The sequence below is a fragment of the Populus nigra genome, chromosome 18 (genome assembly GCF_951802175.1).
Source record: "Populus nigra chromosome 18, ddPopNigr1.1, whole genome shotgun sequence".
NCBI lineage: Eukaryota > Viridiplantae > Streptophyta > Magnoliopsida > Malpighiales > Salicaceae > Populus > Populus nigra.
This window is the reverse complement of record NC_084869.1, coordinates 11,668,356-11,688,984: the sequence shown is the minus strand read 5'-3', so window position 1 is coordinate 11,688,984 and position 20,629 is coordinate 11,668,356. Positions and strand designations below refer to the sequence as shown.

The 20,629-nt window shown below is 35.5% G+C and overlaps 5 protein-coding genes across 6 annotated transcripts; 3 read left to right on the top strand and 2 right to left on the bottom strand.

Annotated features, from left to right (window-relative positions):
* Positions 1 to 370: 370 nt before the first annotated feature.
* Positions 371 to 1,920, bottom strand: LOC133678445 (phosphoribosylglycinamide formyltransferase, chloroplastic-like). Its single transcript, XM_062100737.1, has 4 exons — positions 1,725 to 1,920; positions 1,405 to 1,531; positions 876 to 1,015; positions 371 to 749 (listed from the first exon to the last, which is right to left on the bottom strand). Exons 1-3 carry the CDS (start codon positions 1,760 to 1,762, stop codon positions 902 to 904), a joined length of 279 nt encoding a protein of 92 aa, XP_061956721.1. The 5' UTR covers positions 1,763 to 1,920; the 3' UTR covers positions 371 to 749; positions 876 to 901.
* A 3,596-nt stretch (positions 1,921 to 5,516) lies between these two features.
* On the bottom strand, positions 5,517 to 9,092 carry LOC133677869 (uncharacterized). Its single transcript, XM_062100004.1, has 3 exons — positions 8,299 to 9,092; positions 6,435 to 6,725; positions 5,517 to 5,787 (listed from the first exon to the last, which is right to left on the bottom strand). Exons 1-3 carry the CDS (start codon positions 8,953 to 8,955, stop codon positions 5,722 to 5,724), a joined length of 1,014 nt encoding a protein of 337 aa, XP_061955988.1. The 5' UTR covers positions 8,956 to 9,092; the 3' UTR covers positions 5,517 to 5,721.
* Positions 9,093 to 9,770: 678 nt separating this feature from the next.
* On the top strand, positions 9,771 to 13,524 carry LOC133678163 (phosphoribosylglycinamide formyltransferase, chloroplastic). 2 transcript variants are annotated; one of them, XM_062100392.1, is made up of 6 exons: positions 9,771 to 10,544; positions 11,011 to 11,122; positions 11,997 to 12,173; positions 12,364 to 12,490; positions 12,727 to 12,791; positions 12,880 to 13,018. In XM_062100392.1, the coding sequence occupies exons 1-5, from the start codon at positions 10,166 to 10,168 to the stop codon at positions 12,784 to 12,786; spliced, it is 855 nt and encodes a 284-aa protein (XP_061956376.1). In that variant the 5' UTR covers positions 9,771 to 10,165; the 3' UTR covers positions 12,787 to 12,791; positions 12,880 to 13,018. The 2 variants fall into 2 exon arrangements, with proteins under 2 accessions (XP_061956376.1, XP_061956375.1); XM_062100391.1 differs by lacking the exon at positions 12,727 to 12,791 and adding an exon at positions 13,146 to 13,524 and having other exon boundaries at positions 9,775 to 10,544; positions 12,880 to 13,019.
* A 107-nt stretch (positions 13,525 to 13,631) lies between these two features.
* On the top strand, positions 13,632 to 16,360 carry LOC133678875 (gamma-interferon-responsive lysosomal thiol protein-like). The gene is made up of 5 exons (XM_062101382.1): positions 13,632 to 15,308; positions 15,401 to 15,466; positions 15,601 to 15,753; positions 15,983 to 16,075; positions 16,172 to 16,360. The coding sequence occupies exons 1-5, from the start codon at positions 14,997 to 14,999 to the stop codon at positions 16,358 to 16,360; spliced, it is 813 nt and encodes a 270-aa protein (XP_061957366.1). The 5' UTR covers positions 13,632 to 14,996.
* A 2,425-nt stretch (positions 16,361 to 18,785) lies between these two features.
* LOC133678874 (uncharacterized) lies at positions 18,786 to 20,287 on the top strand. Its single transcript, XM_062101381.1, has 3 exons — positions 18,786 to 19,457; positions 19,537 to 20,079; positions 20,183 to 20,287. Exons 1-3 carry the CDS (start codon positions 18,786 to 18,788, stop codon positions 20,285 to 20,287), a joined length of 1,320 nt encoding a protein of 439 aa, XP_061957365.1.
* Positions 20,288 to 20,629: the final 342 nt, after the last annotated feature.

Below are 20,629 nucleotides of genomic sequence, written 5' to 3'. Positions count from 1 at the left end.
TTACCAATGCAGTGAGAAAGAGACATGAACCATGGTGAACTTATAGGCATTCCATTAACAATCAGATACCTAACCTCTTGCAGTGTTAGAAAATGGTTGTCACCAAAACAATTATACCCACATTGGAGTGGCAATCAGAAGCTCTTCCAAAATCCACAATAAGAAATACTCCTGGCACCATTCTTTATGGCTTATGCATTGATGGTATACCAATTGCCCTGCAGCAACCCAGAAGCCAGCTCCTAAGCTGCTTTTCCAGTCATTTGTTACTTTCTTTTTATTCAATTAAATGAACTTGAGAAATATAGGTGCCGAAGTTATTGCTCAACATTCCAAAGCACATGCAGATTCTATATATAGAGAGAGCTGATTTCCGAAAGCTATAAAAATAGATCTATTTTAAGGAACTTTTTTAAGATGTTAGCCAAGGCCATGTAGCTCAAGTGTCTAGACTGCCCAGTGTCAAAAAACTCTCGGCCATTGAAAGAACTGGAACATGCATCCTTACATCAGATTTGACATCATTCCCATAAAGCAAAACCATTTGGCTGTTGTCAGTATCATTTTTATGAAGAGATAGATTTTTATAAACCATGTAAGCTTTGGGCAAAGCTTGGAAACGCTAGGAAATCAACATCATTTTCTATGCAATCAAGGGTGTCAAGACAACCTCAGTTAGAAAGTACATCCCCTATCATGCTGTTGTCAAAATATCCGCATGTATGTCACACTCTTCAACAGGATACAACCTGCAAATGAATAGGAAATCAATAGTTAGGTGAGCTGATTGCTACCAAGCAATACATGTTATGAAGGCATAGAATTGTTTAAATAGGTTGGTCGAGAGAGTATTGAGGTTTCAGTCAAGACCTTACCTATAAGCGAAACATATTTGATTATGTTAGCTGTATTCATTGGGGTTTTCCCTATTTTGGATGAGAGGGACACCATCTTCCCTCCAAATTAAACGATCTTCACATAATGCAGCCATTACCTCCACATATAACTGATGCTCCTATTATTGAAAAGCAAAGGAAGACAACTAAATAAATTTGAAGCCAAAATGCAATCTTATAATACACTAAATAGTAAGTTCAAAATACCCTAGTCATCCAATAGTAGGTTCTTGTATAGTAATTCCTGGATGAACATCTCCCAGAAAATAACAGTGTCATCATTGAATAACATCATCTTGTGAAGCTACCAAGAACAAGTTTGACAACTGTCCTCAAATCAAACAAATTGACTAAGGCACTAATATAGGTTCAATATTTTTGATAATCATCTGGATAAACTGATGCAGACATCATAAACTGTAAAAGAAATCAATTTGACTGCAAGAATACATTAAACTGTGTTTGTCCAGAGAAAAAAAGAAAAAGAAAAAGAATACTGCTTCATTACCTCATGGAGTACCCTTGCAGCTAGCTCCTCTGCAGTGTCATTTGCAAGCACAGGTACAACTCTTTGAGCCAGGATACGCCCTGTGTCATAATGCTCATCAACAAAGTGGATGGTTGGCCCTGAGTATCTAACCAGGCAAAAAGGGCACAAGGACACTTGTTCAGAACACTTACAATAACTGCTTCTTTTTTTGTTTTGGGGGGGGGGGGGGGGGGGGAGCTCAAATAGGAAATAAATTTTGGTTACATTTTCCAAAAAAATTCATGATTTTGTGTACAGAAAAGGGTAGTGAAACATGTGACACCATGACATGTAATTACCTGGCTCCTGAAGCAATGACTGCTTTATGCACCTTCATACCATAATAACCTTTGCCACCGAAAGCTGGAAGCAGTGATGGATGGATGTTCAATATGGATCGGGGATATGCTCGGATCAACTCAGCTGGTATAAGTTTGAGATATCCAGCCAGAAGAATAAAGTCAACCTCAAGACTCCTGATTAAGAAAATGCATTAAACATTAGATGCATATTTTAGTAATCATTGCCCTTTCTTTAGGTTTTGTTTGTCTACATAGAAATTGCACTAGATCTATCTATACGCAATTTGAAAAATTTCAGAAGCACATTTCTCAAACACTAAATATTTCTTTCTTCTCCTTCTTCCTCTTCTATTTTTCTTTTTCTGTTTTGATTAGGAAAGGTAAAAGGACATATAATTTCCAGTTAGTATAACATAGTTCCAGAATTATGCTGGAATGACATGGGAAACACTGGAAAAAAGTTTCATGGCTGTATTGTAGATTATATGGAGTGCATGATTTCTTCATTGCTATGCTTCATTTAAGAAATATATGGAGTCTATGGATCCCGACAAAAAGTTTCATGGCCTGAATACCTAGTACTAATTTAAAAAAAAATATTGATCTAAAAATTCTACGATCTAAATCATAATCTAGATTAGATTTCAAATATATAGACATATTAAAATTTATGAGTAAATCAAAATAAAAATAGATAATTCATTTAAAGTTCATCGTAAAAATATTAAATTTCCATGTATAAAATATGGTCAAGGATGTCGTAATTGTTAAGATAAAAAAAAATAATAATATCACCTCTTTACATGCTTCTTAGCATAGTTGGTTTTCACATTAAATGTTTTTCGTGCTTGTATTTCCAAGATGAATTTCACAAAAACTCCTAATCCAATATTATCTTATCATTATTGCATTTCAATTATAATTTCATATAACTCACTTGCTCAAGTTTTTGAAAATCGACCAAGAGAAATGTGTTTCATGATTTTTCTTTTATTGGCAAAGAAAACACACGTAGTTGTGATTCTAGAAATATATTATGGTAGACGAAGGGCTAGAATGCTAAAATTAGAGCTTCAGGGACCAATAGGTTTCTTGTCTTCTATTATTTTTATTTTTATCGTCTCGTGGTCAGATGCTATTTATTTCTCTCCTTGTTCAACTACTAGAAAAGGCCCTTTCATCGTGCGAGGCCGGGGTAGATCGAGGCGTAAGGCGGGTGGGAGCCGCGACTTTTTTTTCTTTGGTAAACTACATATACACCCTCCAAATTGCAACCGATTTACATCTCAAGCCTCAAATATATTGTAATTTTATAAGAGTAAACCAACATTTGGATAGATGTCCTCTTTAAAATCCAGCGTGGACGTGTTTAATTTCTACGTATAAAAACTCACTTAGTCTATCTTGATTTTCGAAATAAAAAATATACAGTAATGTTACATTTTAAATATGACCGAAAATAACATACGTGTGTGCTAAATGTATGTATTTTGATATTATAATGTTATATTTTTTTATAATAAATTTTACAAGGATGTAATTTTACCATTGTTGCATTTGATTCGTAACTTCTCATAGTTCATTTGAGTGTGTTTGTTTGGTAACGTAGTGGATGCCCTTGTAAGTATATTTTTAATTAAAAATATATTAAAAATATATTTTTTTAATATCATTAAATTGAACTCATTTAAAACCATTAAAAAGTAATAATTTGATGTGTTTTTCAAGAAAAAACAATTTGAAAAAAAAGGTGATTGTGATTTTACAAAACTGAAATGCTGTCTGCCGGCAACATTAATGTATAAATTACGTTAGAGGAAAGGCTAGATGCTAAAACTAGGACTTGGGGGACTAGATTGGGACTGAGTAGATGCTTGAGGATCGTACATGTATCTTTCCATCGTTTTCTTGCTGTGTGTGTTTTCGTGGGGCCAAGCTGACATATGGACTGACAGAAAATTATTTAACTGTGTAACAAGTAAGCCGATCGGCAAATGCCATCGATTCCACTGCTAATTTTCATTTTTCAGTGCTGCTTTTTGTACAAATGAGTCTAATTTTGGCAAAAGTGCAAACCCACGAACTTCTCTCGCGAGATTCCCTTCTTTCCATCCATGCTTTTGGACCCGGAAATAGTACACTTTCACTCGGATCATGGCATGGCATGTCATCGTAGCAGAGCCAGAGGCTACGAATAGACTGAGCCCTCGTGATTTTTTTGACTTGCAAGATCTTTTTATGTTAATTCTGACCTCTTTTTTCATTGCCAATTTTGTTTAGGTAGTTTGATGGATTTTATCGCTTGATTAGAGCATGGTAGTTTCTATTTGTGTGTGTATTTTAAAAATATATTTTATTTTAAAACTATATTAAATTGATTTTTTAAATATTTGTATGGTTTTGAAGTGATGATATTATAAATAAAAAAATAATTTTTAAAAAATAATTTTACATCACGACATTATACATTCTCAAAATCAGGAATGCAAATTACAGTAGCATTTTCTTTTCAAAAAATATTTTAATATATTTTAAGAAAACATTTTATATCACAGCATCAAACATTCTTAAAATCAAGAATAGAAATTACAGTAGCATTTTCTTTTTAAATTTTATTTATTGATTTTCTTTTTCTGAAAAATAAAAAAGTTTTGGGTGAGCAATGCTTGCTTATGCTAAAGTCTTGTCACAGTTTAATCCATTTTAACATTCCACGTTCTCTCACAGTTTAACTATTTTACCACCAAATTAGACCGTCTTAAAATTTTTTTTTAAAAAAAGCAGAGAAATTATACACTTACATCCGCTACAAACACGGGAGTACATTTTGATGACATGACGGGAATATTTTTTTTACTGCGATTGTTAAAAATATTCCTGGATTAGCCAATGAAACGACTAATACTATCTTTTTAATTATCTCCAAGATACAACAGCTCTGCATGATATAATATATTTAAGAAAATAAAACTTTTCAAATACTAATCAACAACACTTAAACTCAGCAAATCAATAAAACCTTTGTGTATGTTTGGTAACTCGGTGTAGTATATTTTTTAATTGAAAAATACATAAAAATAATTTTTTTATTTATTTTTCACATTAGCATACCAAGATTATAAAAATAAATATTTAAACATATTTCTTATGTATTTTCTACTCAATAAATTACCCAAATATTATTTCTGAGTTTGGATGTAATATTCCTTTGAATTCGAGTTTGATACAAATTTAATTTATCAGTGTATTTTATTTAAGCTATTTTTTAATTTCTAGCACCATCGAATGCACTTAATGTTTTATTCTATAATCAAAATATAGGTTTAAAATTGAGGTATAAATATTATTTGATGGGTTTCCATAAATAATAGAAAAAATTTAAATATTAAAGAATTGATTGATATAAAACTTCAAATCAAGGGATGAAGGGAAATATTAAGAATGGATCAATATTTTTACATATTATAATAAATTTGAAAGAAAAAACTTATATATAATTATCTACATAACACAAATGAAGAGTGAAATTAAAAGATATAAATATTAATTTCAAAATGATTAAATATTATCAAATAAATATTTAATATAAATACAAGGAAGTATTATGAGAGAAAATAAAAAAAGAAACGAGATAAAGGAGGCCGAGAAAATCCTATATATATATATATATATATGATATATTTTTAAGTTTATAAACTACATGCACCATTAAAAGTATTTACGCTTTTTATTTTAAAAACTTTTAAATAGTGTTTTATATGGTCACGTCCTAAAAATGAAGCATGGTAATGAAGAAATAGCCAGTCTATGGATCCCGACAAATAGTAAGAGAATATGCAGAAATCATTGGCAGCTGTCCTTAATGCTAGCAGCATAATGTTACCAACTTGATTAATATCTGACAAGTACTTTTCTCACATCGTCCTCTATTTCTACACATTATAGGTTGTGCTTGCATGCACCATGTTCTTTGTTCTGCATTTCATTAATGTTATCATTCTCCCTCTGCTGCATCGGGATCTTCCTTTAAACAGCTTGCTCCCGTCTGCGGTCGTTTTAGCTGCAACAACATCATAAAATACCAATGAGAACAATTCCTGATTTACAAAAACACAGAGAAATGAACTTTTTCTTCAATCAGAAAATTAATCACATAATTGTTTATTCCTCCAAAAATCACTCTCATCAATCAGTGCCAAATGATTATATCATTTGGGGGTGGGGGGTCTTCTAATCAAGGGAACTTCACCGCAAAGTCAGCATATGCTATTTTTTCAGGGCAGGTTTGGGATGCGGTGCTTCAAATGTTGGAAGATTGTTTGGAAATGTCCTGGGCTCCAACGGATTCCAGTTTTCCTATGGCTGGTTTTGCGTAATCGCTTGTTAACAAATGTGGAATGTGAGTTGCAAATAACGACATATGACGGATGTAGCTCTACACGTGTGCCCTCTTTGGTCAGACATGGTAGAACAATCAACACAACTCAAGTGCACAGCCAATAGTTTGATGGAGAGGCGTGCCAATTACCATTACAGTTCCCAAGTACATAAACATAGAATTAACTGATAAAGTAAAGGAAAGAAACATGGTAGCCAAGAAAGTATATGAAAAATGAAAAGGAATGAACCAACAATTGGAGAAGACAGCAGAATGTGTTATTCAATTGATGAAGCAGAAAACATTTGCCAAGCAATCACAGTACTCACATTATGAGATGATCCAGCAAGACACGTCAGCCTTGATTTTGTGTTAGCCTCAGCCAATGGATTTGGCTTCTCTTTCATGGACATGCGAACATCCCAAACACGTATAACCCCATCTGACGATGCAGATGCCAATAAATATGGATCATCCACGGTGCTGTCATTCCTCATGAGCACAACGATACCTTTCACACGGGCAGAATGTGCATCATCAATGCAATATGCAACCTTCCCACTATTCACATCCCATGCTGTAATACTCCGATCCTCACCACCAGTGAACAGAAGTCCATTCTGTCAAAATTAGGGAAATTAAGCATAAAAATGAAAGATGGCAAAGATATGGTCATACCCAGAAAACGTTGTGGGGTTGCATGGAAATACTGGTGTTCTAGATGTTCATCCATCTCCATTCCACAATTAAGAGTTTGCATATAGATGCCAAGCTCATCCAGTTTTATGAGATGGAAGTCTAGCTACAAGTCTGAAAGCAATATTCCAACTTCATTTGGATAGAAGTAGAATGCTCTTCTTGGGTATTTATGACAAGCAGATTAAATAAACATAAGCATAATTCTAGAGCAGAATCTGATCAGCTGTCTTGCATGCCCATGAATAACATATGGGAAAACTAGTTGTAAAGCAAAGAATGGAGTCTTGGAAGACCTACCCTTTAGGGAAACCAAGCCCCTTTGAAATCATTAAATTGTAAAGCCATAAACAAATTGACATATGAGGATCTGAGAGATGAAGCATGAAGCATGATAAGTTGACTATGCTATAAATTCTTACAAGAAATTTAATGTGATACAACTCTTGCCAAATGAAGGTGACATGTGCAAGCAAAAATTTATATCAACACTTTTAGTAAGAAGCTAGGAAGCTTAGTGATAATATAGTTCAACATGAACAGTGAGTCTCAAACTTGCTGACAAGTTTAATGGGGAGGACTGGTGAATAACAAGATCATTCTCTTCACAAGGACAATTCAAGAGGGTCAATCATGCAAAGAAGGTGAATTGAATCAATCAATGAAATCATTTAAGAGTAACAACAACAACTATATACACAACTAAAACAGAAAATCATGGACACAGGGACAAAAACCAAAATCAATCAAAACAAGAAATGCATTACATGTGCTCCATGTGCTCATCCTTCTTCAGTGCACACATTTAATAGTTTTCTTTCACATATATGCCAAGCACGTTGAGTTTCGTGTGATGGAAGTTCAGAAACAAGTCTTATGGCAATTTTGAACTTCATTTAGAAAGAAGCAGAGGGATCTTCCTGGGATGGGTATGATAAGCAACTTAAATAACTTAAGACTGATCCTGAAATAGAATCAGACCATGTAGCTACCTAGATAACATATAGGAAAATAAATTGTACGAGAAAGAATGTCAAGGTATAGAACGAATCGTTCTCTTTCTTAAAGATACCTAGCCCACTGACATAATTAATCTGCACAGCAATAATCAAAACCCTTTGTAAAGATGTTTTGAGAAATGAAGAGATGATAACTTGATTTGTATCCGAGTTACAACAAATCAAACATGACTCAACAAATGGTGTTGCAAAATACAAACAAAAATCATTAGTATCAGTTTAGGAAGCTTAATAGTTACAGAGCTTATTTCCGTAAGAGCGAACTCTCAATTCAACAAGAATTTTGCATGCCAAAACCAAGCACAGGAAAGACTTACAAGCTATTCTCTTAGCATAAAGGATCATTGAACTGTGATAAATAACAATTCAAGAAGATTGATCAAAGAAAAAAGTTTAATTAACAACAACAATGAGAATATTTAAGATCATATCACAAAACAAAACAAAATCAAGCTACCACTGGCAACAAGAAACTAACCTCTCCAGGAGCAGCAGAAAGAACCCGTTTCTGACATACAAATTCAGTCACCAATTTAGCATCTTCAGCCTCATGAACCCCAACTTTCTCCTCAGTAACCATAAAAAACCTCTCCCCACCCAAATCAAACTTCACCAAACTGGCCTCCTTCCCCAATCTACAATAAAAGCTCCTTCTCCCTCTCACCAAATTCAACATCGCCAAACACTCATCTCTTCCAACAGTAAGCGCCAACTTCCCAGACGGGTGCACCGAGAGGTCGTTGACGGCCTTCTTGTGGACCAAAACAGTCTTCAAGTGGACAAAAGGGTCAGTGTCAAAAATGCAAACGGAGCCATCAGCAGAGGCAGAGAGAAGGTTGCGAGGGAAAGAGAGGGAAGGAGGGGTGAAGAAGGTGACAGAGGTGACGGAGGAGGTGTGTTGGTGGAGGGAGCCGAGGGAGGAAGCAGAAGGGAGGTCATAGAGGTGTATTGTGTCGTCAGCAGAGCCAGAAGCGGCAGCGGGGCCGGCGGCGGCGGCGGAGGTGATGTGAGCGAGGTGAGATTGATAGGAGAAAAGTGGGGTTAGCGTGAGGTTTTGAGAAGAAGGTTCGTGTTTTAAAGTTTTGAGTTTGAAACCCCATATGAATTTCTCGTAGGAACCTGCTATTAGACTCATTGTTCTTCTGTTTGCTTGCTAGAGGGTCTGGTGATTCTGCCAAAACCCTACAAATACAACAAGACTGAAAATTAGGGTTTTTCCAGGCAAAGGGTCTCTCTTACGACATTCAAATTGTCATCAATATAGAGAAACTTACAACTAGAAAAATAGCTTTAACCTAAATCAACCTAAAAAATAGCTTTTAATTAAAAAAAAATGCATAAGTGATTTATTAGCGGTTATGCATAAGTGCATAGTTTTTTAATTATAATAAAAATAAAAATAATTATAACATAAATAATATTGTTTTTAATATTAATATTTTTAATCATAATAAAAAAATACTTTTTTTAATATTAATAATACTTTTTTTAATTATTTTATTAATAATATCAATCATAATAAAAATAATAATCTTTCTAAGATTCACACTATTAATTATAATAAAAATAATTATATTTATAATATAAATAATTATATTAAGAGTTTTAAGGATGATTACAACACAAATAAGAATAATTTTTATATAAATATTTGGATTTATAATAATATTTATAATACAAATAATATTATTTTTAATTTAAATATTTTGAATTATAAAAAAAATATTTATAATATATATTATTATATTAACACATGTGATAAGACAAGGATGCGGTCATACCCAACATCCAACATCTAGATGGCGTGGACGCCAGGTGGTGCTTGAGTCTAGCCCTCGCATTGGATCGCCCAACTGCCATATGGTGATTGTGTTTTCTCATGCGCCACGTGGTATTGAGACTGTGAAGGCTATTCAGGTCTTTTAGCAAGACCGAGCACCTCGTAGTGTCGTGGCAGCCGAATCCAATCAGGCCTTTTGCCATGATCAAGCGCCTTGTAATATTGTGGCTGCCGAATCCAATCAAGCTTTTTACCAAGATCCAAGCACCTCGTACTATTCTAGCTGCCAAATCCAATCAGGCCTTTTAGCGAGACTCAAATGTAATATTGTGGCGCTTGGGTCTGCCCGTTAATTGACGGACCCCCCGCCGCACTTAGGGATAATATTGAAATATACAGAAAAATGTAGTTGTTGTGTAAGAATTGAGAAGTGAAGTTTACCCTATGGTAACAAGTTCCACTGTCATGTCCACACTCCAGTCGAAATAGCCGCTTAAGGTCCTCTGTCTCCTCTACGATCTTTCTTCTTTCTCCCTTCAAGGTTTTTTCTTTATAATCTGTTTCAATGGAAGCTCAAAATTTGCTTTCTGGGTTTTTCCCAAACTACAATATTCCATTAACCCGGACCTCTAAAAAACCCTTCTCTTCTTCTTTACCATCAAACCCTTCTTTTCACTCTTTGCTTCAATCCCACAATTGCGTCTCCTTCAAAACACACCATTCACCATGCTTTAAAGGGTCTTTGAAGAAGATATTTTTTTGTGTAAATGCTTCAGAAAATGCTGTTCTTGAAGAGAAAGATTACAAGAGGCCCCAGGTTGTTCAAAGGAAGAAGCTAGCTGTTTTCGTCTCTGGTGGTGGTTCAAACTTTAAGTCTATTCATGGTGCTTGCTTCGAGGGGTTAGTTCATGGAGATATTGTTGTTTTGGTTACGAATAAACCTGGTATGTTTTTCCTTTTATTTTGTTTATAATCCTTTTATGTGCCTCAACTGACCACTTTACTGGTAAAGTCACTATCTTTCTTTTGATGTGTTTTTGGTTGCTCTCGGTTTTGTTGCCCAAGTTCCATGTTTGTGTTTGTAATTTGGTGCCCCTTACACGTGATTGATTAGCAGTGAGAGTGTTTAATGATTGTGGCTTTCGTTTGGTTTTTTTTTTGTTTCTGGTTTTTAAGCACTCCATGAGATGAGTAGTGTAACTTGCTTACTCTTTATATTGTTATGAAGAATCTTTTGATCAGAATTTGAGGCATTCTACAATTTGTTATTTGTATCTTTCCCTTAAGGAGCTAGATATGTGTTGCAAGCTAAAAGACAACATAAAAAATTGTTGTTTGGAGATGTAATGCTTGAATTTTGTTTGGCATTTGCATAAGACTTCATATGTGTTCCTTCTGTTTATCTCACAGATTGTGGAGGTGCAGAGTATGCAAAAAATAAGGAAATCCCTGTTGTTCTGTTTCCTCGAACAAAAGATGCTACTGATGGGTTATCTCCTAGTGACCTTGTTGCAGCTCTTAGGTTGGGCTTGCTAACTTGTATAATTTATCGTTCTTACTTTTGCTGGCATTTGTGAATGTAGAATTACTATTTATGCTTTGTTAACTAGTGAGATGGTTCCCTCTTACACATATTTTACCTTCATTCAAGCTCTAGTCTCCTGATTAATCCTTCTAGATTTTCAGACTTGCAGCCATTATATAAAGAGTAGTTATGTGGAAATAAGTGCTGGCAATTTCTAGCTTGTAGGCTATCCATGATTGGTTAGAGATATGGTGTAAGAATTATGGTCACTTGATAATGTAACCAAAGGCTCCTCTTTTGCCCTTCATTCCCTCTTAACCAGAATCATCATATAGTGTTTAAGCATATGCAAGTGCTTGAGTTATTGTGTTCTTGGGGCGATTGTTAATGGTGTCACTGACCCATCTGTTATGGAGTCTGAGGTTCCTGTTTTAGCTAGGAATTTTGGATGCTCTCAACCCATATTGTCATTGACATTGTATGTCATAGTTACGTCCTGCACATAGGCCTCAGAAATTTGAAAGAATGAGAGAAAAATGTACATGAATCATACTCTCCATATAATCTACAATACAGCCATGAAACTTTTTTCCAGTGTTTCCCATGTCATTCCAGCATAATTCTGGAACTATGTTATACTAACTGGAAATTATATGTTCTTTTACCTTTCCTAATCAAAACAGAAAAAGAAAAATAGAAGAGGAAGAAGGAGAAGAAAGAAATATTTAGTGTTTGAGAAATGTGCTTCTGAAATTTTTCAAATTGCGTATAGATAGATCTAGTGCAATTTCTATGTAGACAAACAAAACCTAAAGAAAGGGCAATGATTACTAAAATATGCATCTAATGTTTAATGCATTTTCTTAATCAGGAGTCTTGAGGTTGACTTTATTCTTCTGGCTGGATATCTCAAACTTATACCAGCTGAGTTGATCCGAGCATATCCCCGATCCATATTGAACATCCATCCATCACTGCTTCCAGCTTTCGGTGGCAAAGGTTATTATGGTATGAAGGTGCATAAAGCAGTCATTGCTTCAGGAGCCAGGTAATTACATGTCATGGTGTCACATGTTTCACTACCCTTTTCTGTACACAAAATCATGAATTTTTTTGGAAAATGTAACCAAAATTTATTTCCTATTTGAGCTCCCCCCCCCCCCCCCCCAAAACAAAAAAAGAAGCAGTTATTGTAAGTGTTCTGAACAAGTGTCCTTGTGCCCTTTTTGCCTGGTTAGATACTCAGGGCCAACCATCCACTTTGTTGATGAGCATTATGACACAGGGCGTATCCTGGCTCAAAGAGTTGTACCTGTGCTTGCAAATGACACTGCAGAGGAGCTAGCTGCAAGGGTACTCCATGAGGTAATGAAGCAGTATTCTTTTTCTTTTTCTTTTTTTCTCTGGACAAACACAGTTTAATGTATTCTTGCAGTCAAATTGATTTCTTTTACAGTTTATGATGTCTGCATCAGTTTATCCAGATGATTATCAAAAATATTGAACCTATATTAGTGCCTTAGTCAATTTGTTTGATTTGAGGACAGTTGTCAAACTTGTTCTTGGTAGCTTCACAAGATGATGTTATTCAATGATGACACTGTTATTTTCTGGGAGATGTTCATCCAGGAATTACTATACAAGAACCTACTATTGGATGACTAGGGTATTTTGAACTTACTATTTAGTGTATTATAAGATTGCATTTTGGCTTCAAATTTATTTAGTTGTCTTCCTTTGCTTTTCAATAATAGGAGCATCAGTTATATGTGGAGGTAATGGCTGCATTATGTGAAGATCGTTTAATTTGGAGGGAAGATGGTGTCCCTCTCATCCAAAATAGGGAAAACCCCAATGAATACAGCTAACATAATCAAATATGTTTCGCTTATAGGTAAGGTCTTGACTGAAACCTCAATACTCTCTCGACCAACCTATTTAAACAATTCTATGCCTTCATAACATGTATTGCTTGGTAGCAATCAGCTCACCTAACTATTGATTTCCTATTCATTTGCAGGTTGTATCCTGTTGAAGAGTGTGACATACATGCGGATATTTTGACAACAGCATGATAGGGGATGTACTTTCTAACTGAGGTTGTCTTGACACCCTTGATTGCATAGAAAATGATGTTGATTTCCTAGCGTTTCCAAGCTTTGCCCAAAGCTTACATGGTTTATAAAAATCTATCTCTTCATAAAAATGATACTGACAACAGCCAAATGGTTTTGCTTTATGGGAATGATGTCAAATCTGATGTAAGGATGCATGTTCCAGTTCTTTCAATGGCCGAGAGTTTTTTGACACTGGGCAGTCTAGACACTTGAGCTACATGGCCTTGGCTAACATCTTAAAAAAGTTCCTTAAAATAGATCTATTTTTATAGCTTTCGGAAATCAGCTCTCTCTATATATAGAATCTGCATGTGCTTTGGAATGTTGAGCAATAACTTCGGCACCTATATTTCTCAAGTTCATTTAATTGAATAAAAAGAAAGTAACAAATGACTGGAAAAGCAGCTTAGGAGCTGGCTTCTGGGTTGCTGCAGGGCAATTGGTATACCATCAATGCATAAGCCATAAAGAATGGTGCCAGGAGTATTTCTTATTGTGGATTTTGGAAGAGCTTCTGATTGCCACTCCAATGTGGGTATAATTGTTTTGGTGACAACCATTTTCTCACACTGCAAGAGGTTAGGTATCTGATTGTTAATGGAATGCCTATAAGTTCACCATGGTTCATGTCTCTTTCTCACTGCATTGGTAACTGTTGATCAATGGCCGTGGTGCTACTGTGTTTTCTGACTTGTAACAAAGTTTCTGAGCTCTGTCCAACGATGTTTTTGAAATCTGTGACTGGCTGAAGATGACCAAGTGCTAGAACGGAAGCAACCAGCCAGCTACTAATCATCCTAACCAATATGAGAAACGGCATGAGTTTTTTCTTGGAATCACTCTTCTTTCACCTTACAAGTTACAGCCTTATTCCACCCCACTCGTGTACAGCAGAGACTGGTCGTTAACAGCTCAAAGCAGGATGAACGGCTTTTTTCTGGTCTCTAAAATTATCTCCCATGGCAAAAGTTCAGAAGAACCCTCGCATCCTCTGCCCTAAATCGTTTCCTAACTGGGACTGACAGGAGAGTAAATGCACTTAACTATTATAGCAAGCTTATGAAGACTTGAAGGACTTCAGCTTTTCAATCTCTAAGCTGGGTTGAATCATTAAGAATGAGTTGCACATGCCCAAAACTCATTGGATGAGATCACTGTCATGGCATTAACGCCAGCCACTGAACGCAAAAGGGTACACACTTAAATGTTGATCACTTGCACGATATTCCACCATGATTTCATCGGGTGATTTGGTAGGCTCTTGCCATAACTGTTAGACGATTAGGGTGGTCAGTGGCCAAAGTTTATGCTGGCTTTAGTCTCATGTTAAACAGAAAGGACACAGTGTATTTGGCTGAAGAGACGGAGAAAAAACCATAATATAAATCTATTTTTATACTAATTTTAAAATAAATTCACATTTTCTTAAAATTAAAAATATAAAAAAGCATGTCACTTCTATCTCCAGTATTTATGTTTAATTAACTTCATTTCAAGCTGATGCTTCAATAAATCAGGCCCATTTGAAGTGTATATCAGTCTTTCAGATGAACATGTTCTTGAGTAGACAAACCACATTTGAACTGTTAAAAAGGGAAAATGTCAGATGGGATTCAACTACTACTCGCAGAGCATTAATGGTAGGGCATTTGGTGTCACGTTATCTGACTGGGACAAATATTTCTCATCACTTGCTAGACCTATAAATACCCCACACCACATTGAGTTTTCAATGCACCAACTATCAAAAAGAGATGGGCTCTTCTCCATTACTCTCTTTCCTTGTTCTCACTTCTCTGATGTTCTTGTTCGTCACCCTTTCCCATTCTTCACAGTACGATGTTGCTCAAGAACCAGCGCCTCCTGTTACGTCCAGGAAAATCTCTCGCGATTCTGAGAAAGTCACAATGTCTTTATATTATGAATCTCTTTGTCCATATTGCAGCAGTTTCATTGTAGGTCCCCTAGCTCAGGTCCTGGAGACTGATCTCATGACCATTCTCAATCTCAGACTGGTTCCATGGGGAAATGCTATTCTAGACTCCAACAATACCATTGAGTGTCAGGTTGCAATTTCCATCTTCAGTGTTGTTCTTTCTTTTTGTTTCTTGTTCTTTCCATTGTTTGACCAATCACCTTTTACTTCGGTATTTTGCAGCATGGGGAAGATGAATGCTATCTGAACATCATACATACTTGTGCCATCAACCTCTGGCCTGATTTGGTAAACCTGCTCTCTCTCATAAATACTCAACTGTGAACAGAAATAAACATGGTGGAAAAACAAGCATTTATTGTAATTTAGATGATGCAATTCAGCCACAGAATGAAATTGATCTTCAGTTAATTACTATGCAGAAGAAGCACTTCAATTTCATCAAGTGTATCGAAAAGCAATATAAAGCTCGTGATAGAAATGGAGCAGAAGAATCCTGGGAAGTATGTTCTGGTAAATTGAGACTGTCTACACAATCCATCAAGAAATGCTATGACAGTGGACATGGAAAAAAGGTTTTGGTTCATCCACTGATCACATTTTATTTGATTAAAAATTTAATTAGACTTGTTTGCCTGGAATTCAGACAAGCCTAAAGGTAGGCGATTCAAATTTTCCAGAGGGTGGGGCACAGTTTGAGATGCAAAGTTACTTGCTATGGTTCTTGGCTTCTTTAAGCACTTTAAGCATACTGCATCTAAGTTTAAATGCTAGAACTGATGTTTCAAGTAAAAAAACATGCAGCTTGTCCTACAAAATGGAAAGGAAACAGATCATCTCAGACCGCCTCACGAATACGTGCCATGGGTGGTTGTAGATGATACACCTCTCCTCGATGTCAGTCTCAACCCTTCTACAATCTCTATTCCCCTCTGAACAATACCCTTGTTTGTGTTTATTTATTTATTTATTTTTTTTATTTTTTTAATGCAGGACTTTGTGAATTTCATTCACTATGTTTGCAAGGCATACAAAGGCAAGTCTTTGCCCAAGACTTGCAGTTTACATCCCAACACCTCAATTAACAAGGACACCTCACTCCAATCAGCCTGTCATGCAAGTGAAGCAAGGTCAGGTGACAGTTCAGGGAAGCACCAGATGAAGATGGAACCCCTTGCATGATTATTATACATGCATCCTTTTATTATAGAATAAAACAAAGGGAGTATGTACCTGTGGCTTTCAATTTCCCACGCATGGTTCTTGCACAAGGAACTCCCCAGGTGGATTCCTGTAGCTCATAAACCGTAGGGTGATGTAATTAGTGGTTCTGCAAGCATATAAATGAAAGGGAAAATGCATTTAATAAAGTTCAACTCCATGTGCTGTGATTTCGTAGCTTTCATCCAGAAAAATCATATCAACATTCTCCTTTTCTCCTTTCTTTTGAGAAAAATATTAGCCTTTTTTGATAATGAATAGAATAGCAGGGAAACAAGGTTCATAAACCATCACATTTCATTGCTGCAACAAAAGTGAACATACAAACACTAGAATGCAATGCCTCACCATCACATCTGAAGGGACGAAAGCATCTGGAAGAAAGACACTCGATAGGAAGAAAGAATTTCAACACGATAAAAAAACAAAACAAAAGGAAATCCATGTGAGTCGATTGTAATATAAAGGATACGGCCAGAGATGTTGGAGTGATCATCCAAGTCTGGAATGATATTAGTAACAGATGCATACGTTGAAAGCATCCTCCTGCGAGCACAAACAAAAATGGGAAGCATTACTAGGTATCACACAGTCATCAACGCCTCGTCTTTGCAATGCTTATTAAAAAACAAATGCACATTATAAGATTCGATATTCACAACTGGGATTGAACACAAAGACTTCAAAAAATTAAACAATCGAAATCAATCTTCCGAATTACCAGTTAATCAAGCTACTGATAACATATAATCATTTTCGGTACGCACAAAAAGATAACACAATCACAATTTTCTTACCAAACAGTTCAAGTAATCAATTTTTCCTTTCTATCTACCAGGTATTAAGAAATTATTATACTTATTCACTATAACTAAAGTGATCAATATTTCACTATAGCGTGGGCTATTATGTACTATAAGTGACTTTATTGTGGATTGCACTATAGTAACCTTATGAGTGCTTTCGTTATGGACTACATTGTTTGTTCACCGTAGAGCGGGTTACTGTGCACTGTAAATAAATTCATTATGGATTGCACTGTAGTGGCCATATAAGTATTTTGCTTTCACTGTCGACTGCACTGTTTGATGAGGGCATATGTGAGGCTGCCAGCAACCCCAAGCACCAAGCTAGAGGCGCGCCCACTGGAAACGCAGACACCTAGCGCTTGGTTTACAAGCCTGGGCATTGGGCATTCCACACCCGCTGGTCACGCCCCAGGCTACAGCCACCTGGCACGCGATCTGCCTTGCCTGGGGCGCTTGGGCTGCCTCCTATGTACTGGGCAAATCAAGCGTGCACATGGTGTTTGGACTGATATTTGTGTGAGAAAATTTGTGTTGTGAGTATTATTATTTTCTTCTAATACAAAGTATTCATATAAAAATATTATTATTTATGTTATAAATATTATTATTTTTCTTATAATTCAAAATATTCATATCAAAATATTATTATTTGCGTTCTCATTATTATTATTTTTTTTATAATTCAACGTATTCATATCAAAGATATTATTATTTTTATAATAATTCAAAGTTTTAAAATAAAAAAATATTATTATTTGTGTTATGAATATTATTATTTGTACTACAATCAAAAGTATTAATATTAAAAATATTATCTTTTGTGTTGTAAATATTATTATTTTTATAATAATGAATATTATTAATAAAATAATTACTAAATTAGAAAAAAATTATTAATAATAATAAAAAACAATCATAGATTTGATTTGAAAGGTAAAATTAAAATTTATTATTATTATTATTATCAACATCATTAAAAAATTTTAAAAAAAAACAATTATCACTATAAAATAAAAATCATATAAAAACACGTGGCGTTTGAGCTGCTTACTCACTCGTGTGTTAGCAAACCAATTGCGCAAGTAATGCTTGGGTTGACTGCATTGTGCTGGGCAGATCTCAGTGTGTGTATACATGCCGTTTGGGTTTTACTAAAACCCAACTATCCTTGAATCTTATTACTGCAGAACCTAAAATATTCTTTAATGTATATATAATTTTTTTTTATATAAAATAAAAAATCTGACCGATGTAGGAATGCATGCAACATAACCAGTATATCCCTGCAAAAAGTCCTATCCCTTTGGAATTGTGGTTAGATAACACTTCTTATCATCGAAAGATACCAACAGTCTCTAATGCACATAACTATCATATAAATTATTATACACGGTATCTCTTCCTCTTCTCCAGAACCAAACCTAAATATCATGAAGTTCAGGCAAAAATACCAACATGGTGATCTAAGACCTTCACCCAGGCCCTTCCATTGCTCTCCTTCAAGAGTAATTCTATGGCTTTGCTTCTCAATTTCTCTTCTCTACAACCTTTACATCTTGAATTTACTAGATTATTCAATGACTCCTAACAACATTAAACACTTTAATAAACCTTACATCCTCAGCATCGAAGAACATAAGAAAGCAGAAAACACAAGTCTTCATCACCTAGTTTTTGGCATTGCTGGATCTTCTCATACATGGAGCGAGAGGCAAAAGTGTATTCAGTTATGGTGGAGACCTGATGAGATGAGGGGTGCAGTTTGGTTAGATCAGATAGTGAAAAGTGGTACAAACGATCATCTTTTGCCCCCGATAAAACTCTCCAGTAACACATCACCTTTCAAGTATGAAAATCCTATTGGCGACAGGTCTGCGTTACGGTTGACAAGGGTAGTGTCAGAGACCTTGAAGCTAAGCATGAAGGATGTGAGGTGGTTTGTGATGGGAGACGATGATACACTATTTTTTCCTGATAATTTGGTTAAGGTCTTATCGAAGTACGACCATAATCAGTATTATTATATAGGGAGCACATCAGAGAGTCACAAGCAGAATATAGTCTACAATTATGGTATGGCTTATGGTGGTGGTGGATTTGCTATGAGTTATCCTCTAGCAAAGGCTTTAGCAAAGATGCAAGATAGATGTATTGAGAGATATCCAGGTTTATATGGATCTGATGACAGGATTCATGCTTGTATGTCTGAGCTTGGTGTCCCTCTCACCAAGGAACGAGGGTTTCATCAGGTTAGTTAAATTTATTCGTTTTTTTTCCTTCAAAATTAAAAGTTTAACAATCTATTTTTTGTGCATTTTTTCTTATCAGAACGATTTCTACGGCAACATATTTGGCATCCTTGCAGCTCATCCTATCACCCCTTTAGTCTCCCTCCACCACTACAATGTGACTAATGCAATATTTCCGCGCATGGATAAGTTAGAAGCCCTGGAAAAGCTTAGAGTTCCGGCCAAACTAGACTCTGCTGCACTCATGCAACAATCCATTTGCTACGACGCAGCACGAAATTGGACTATATCGGTATCTTGGGGCTATGCAGTTCAAATAATTCGGGGCATACTTCATCCACGAGAAATAGAAATGATAGCGAGGACATTTTACAGTTGGTATCAGACAGTTGAACGTGAAGGTTTCATATTCAACAACCGCCCCTATTACGAGCACGTATGTCAGAAGCCATTTGTGCATTTCTTTTCTAATGCAACGTACAACAGCAGCACAGATCAGACACTCAGTGAATACATCAGGCATGATCATCGGTACCCACGTTGTGATTGGAAAATGGCCGATCCTTTGCCAATAGCTCGAGTGGAGGTTCTAAAGAGACCTGACCCTTATGTATGGGATAGGGTAAGGAAATCTCTTTTAAACTACTTGTTTTATTTGCCTTTTTTAAGAAATACTAATATGATAATGTTATAGTTTTTAATTTTTATGTGTGCGTGTTGAGTAGGCTCCTAGAAGAAACTGTTGCAGGATCTTACCCACGGAGAAAAATGACACTTTGGTAGTCGATGTCGGAGAATGCAGAGAAGATGAATCCATTGAAGTGCGGTGACAGAAATGGAAGAGAGCCCATTTTTCTTCTTTTTTTCCTCTAATGTGCCTTTTGTAATTGATTGAGTTTTCCTCCTATGACCATTAAGCATTAGATACGTTGATGATGGAAATTTTTTATTTTTTTTTATTATTATTAATATGGGTGTTCGGGTCAGATTGCATGTACCTCAACTAATCTCACGGGCCCTGAAGTTAACGATTATGTAAGCTTTCAATGACCTTAATATTTGTGAGACTCGAACTGGTGATCTTTAAAAAACAAATATAGAATCTGACAAGTTAAATTATACCTTTTAAAGTTAATGACTGAAATTTTAGTGTCGCATAAGAGAGAAGGAGG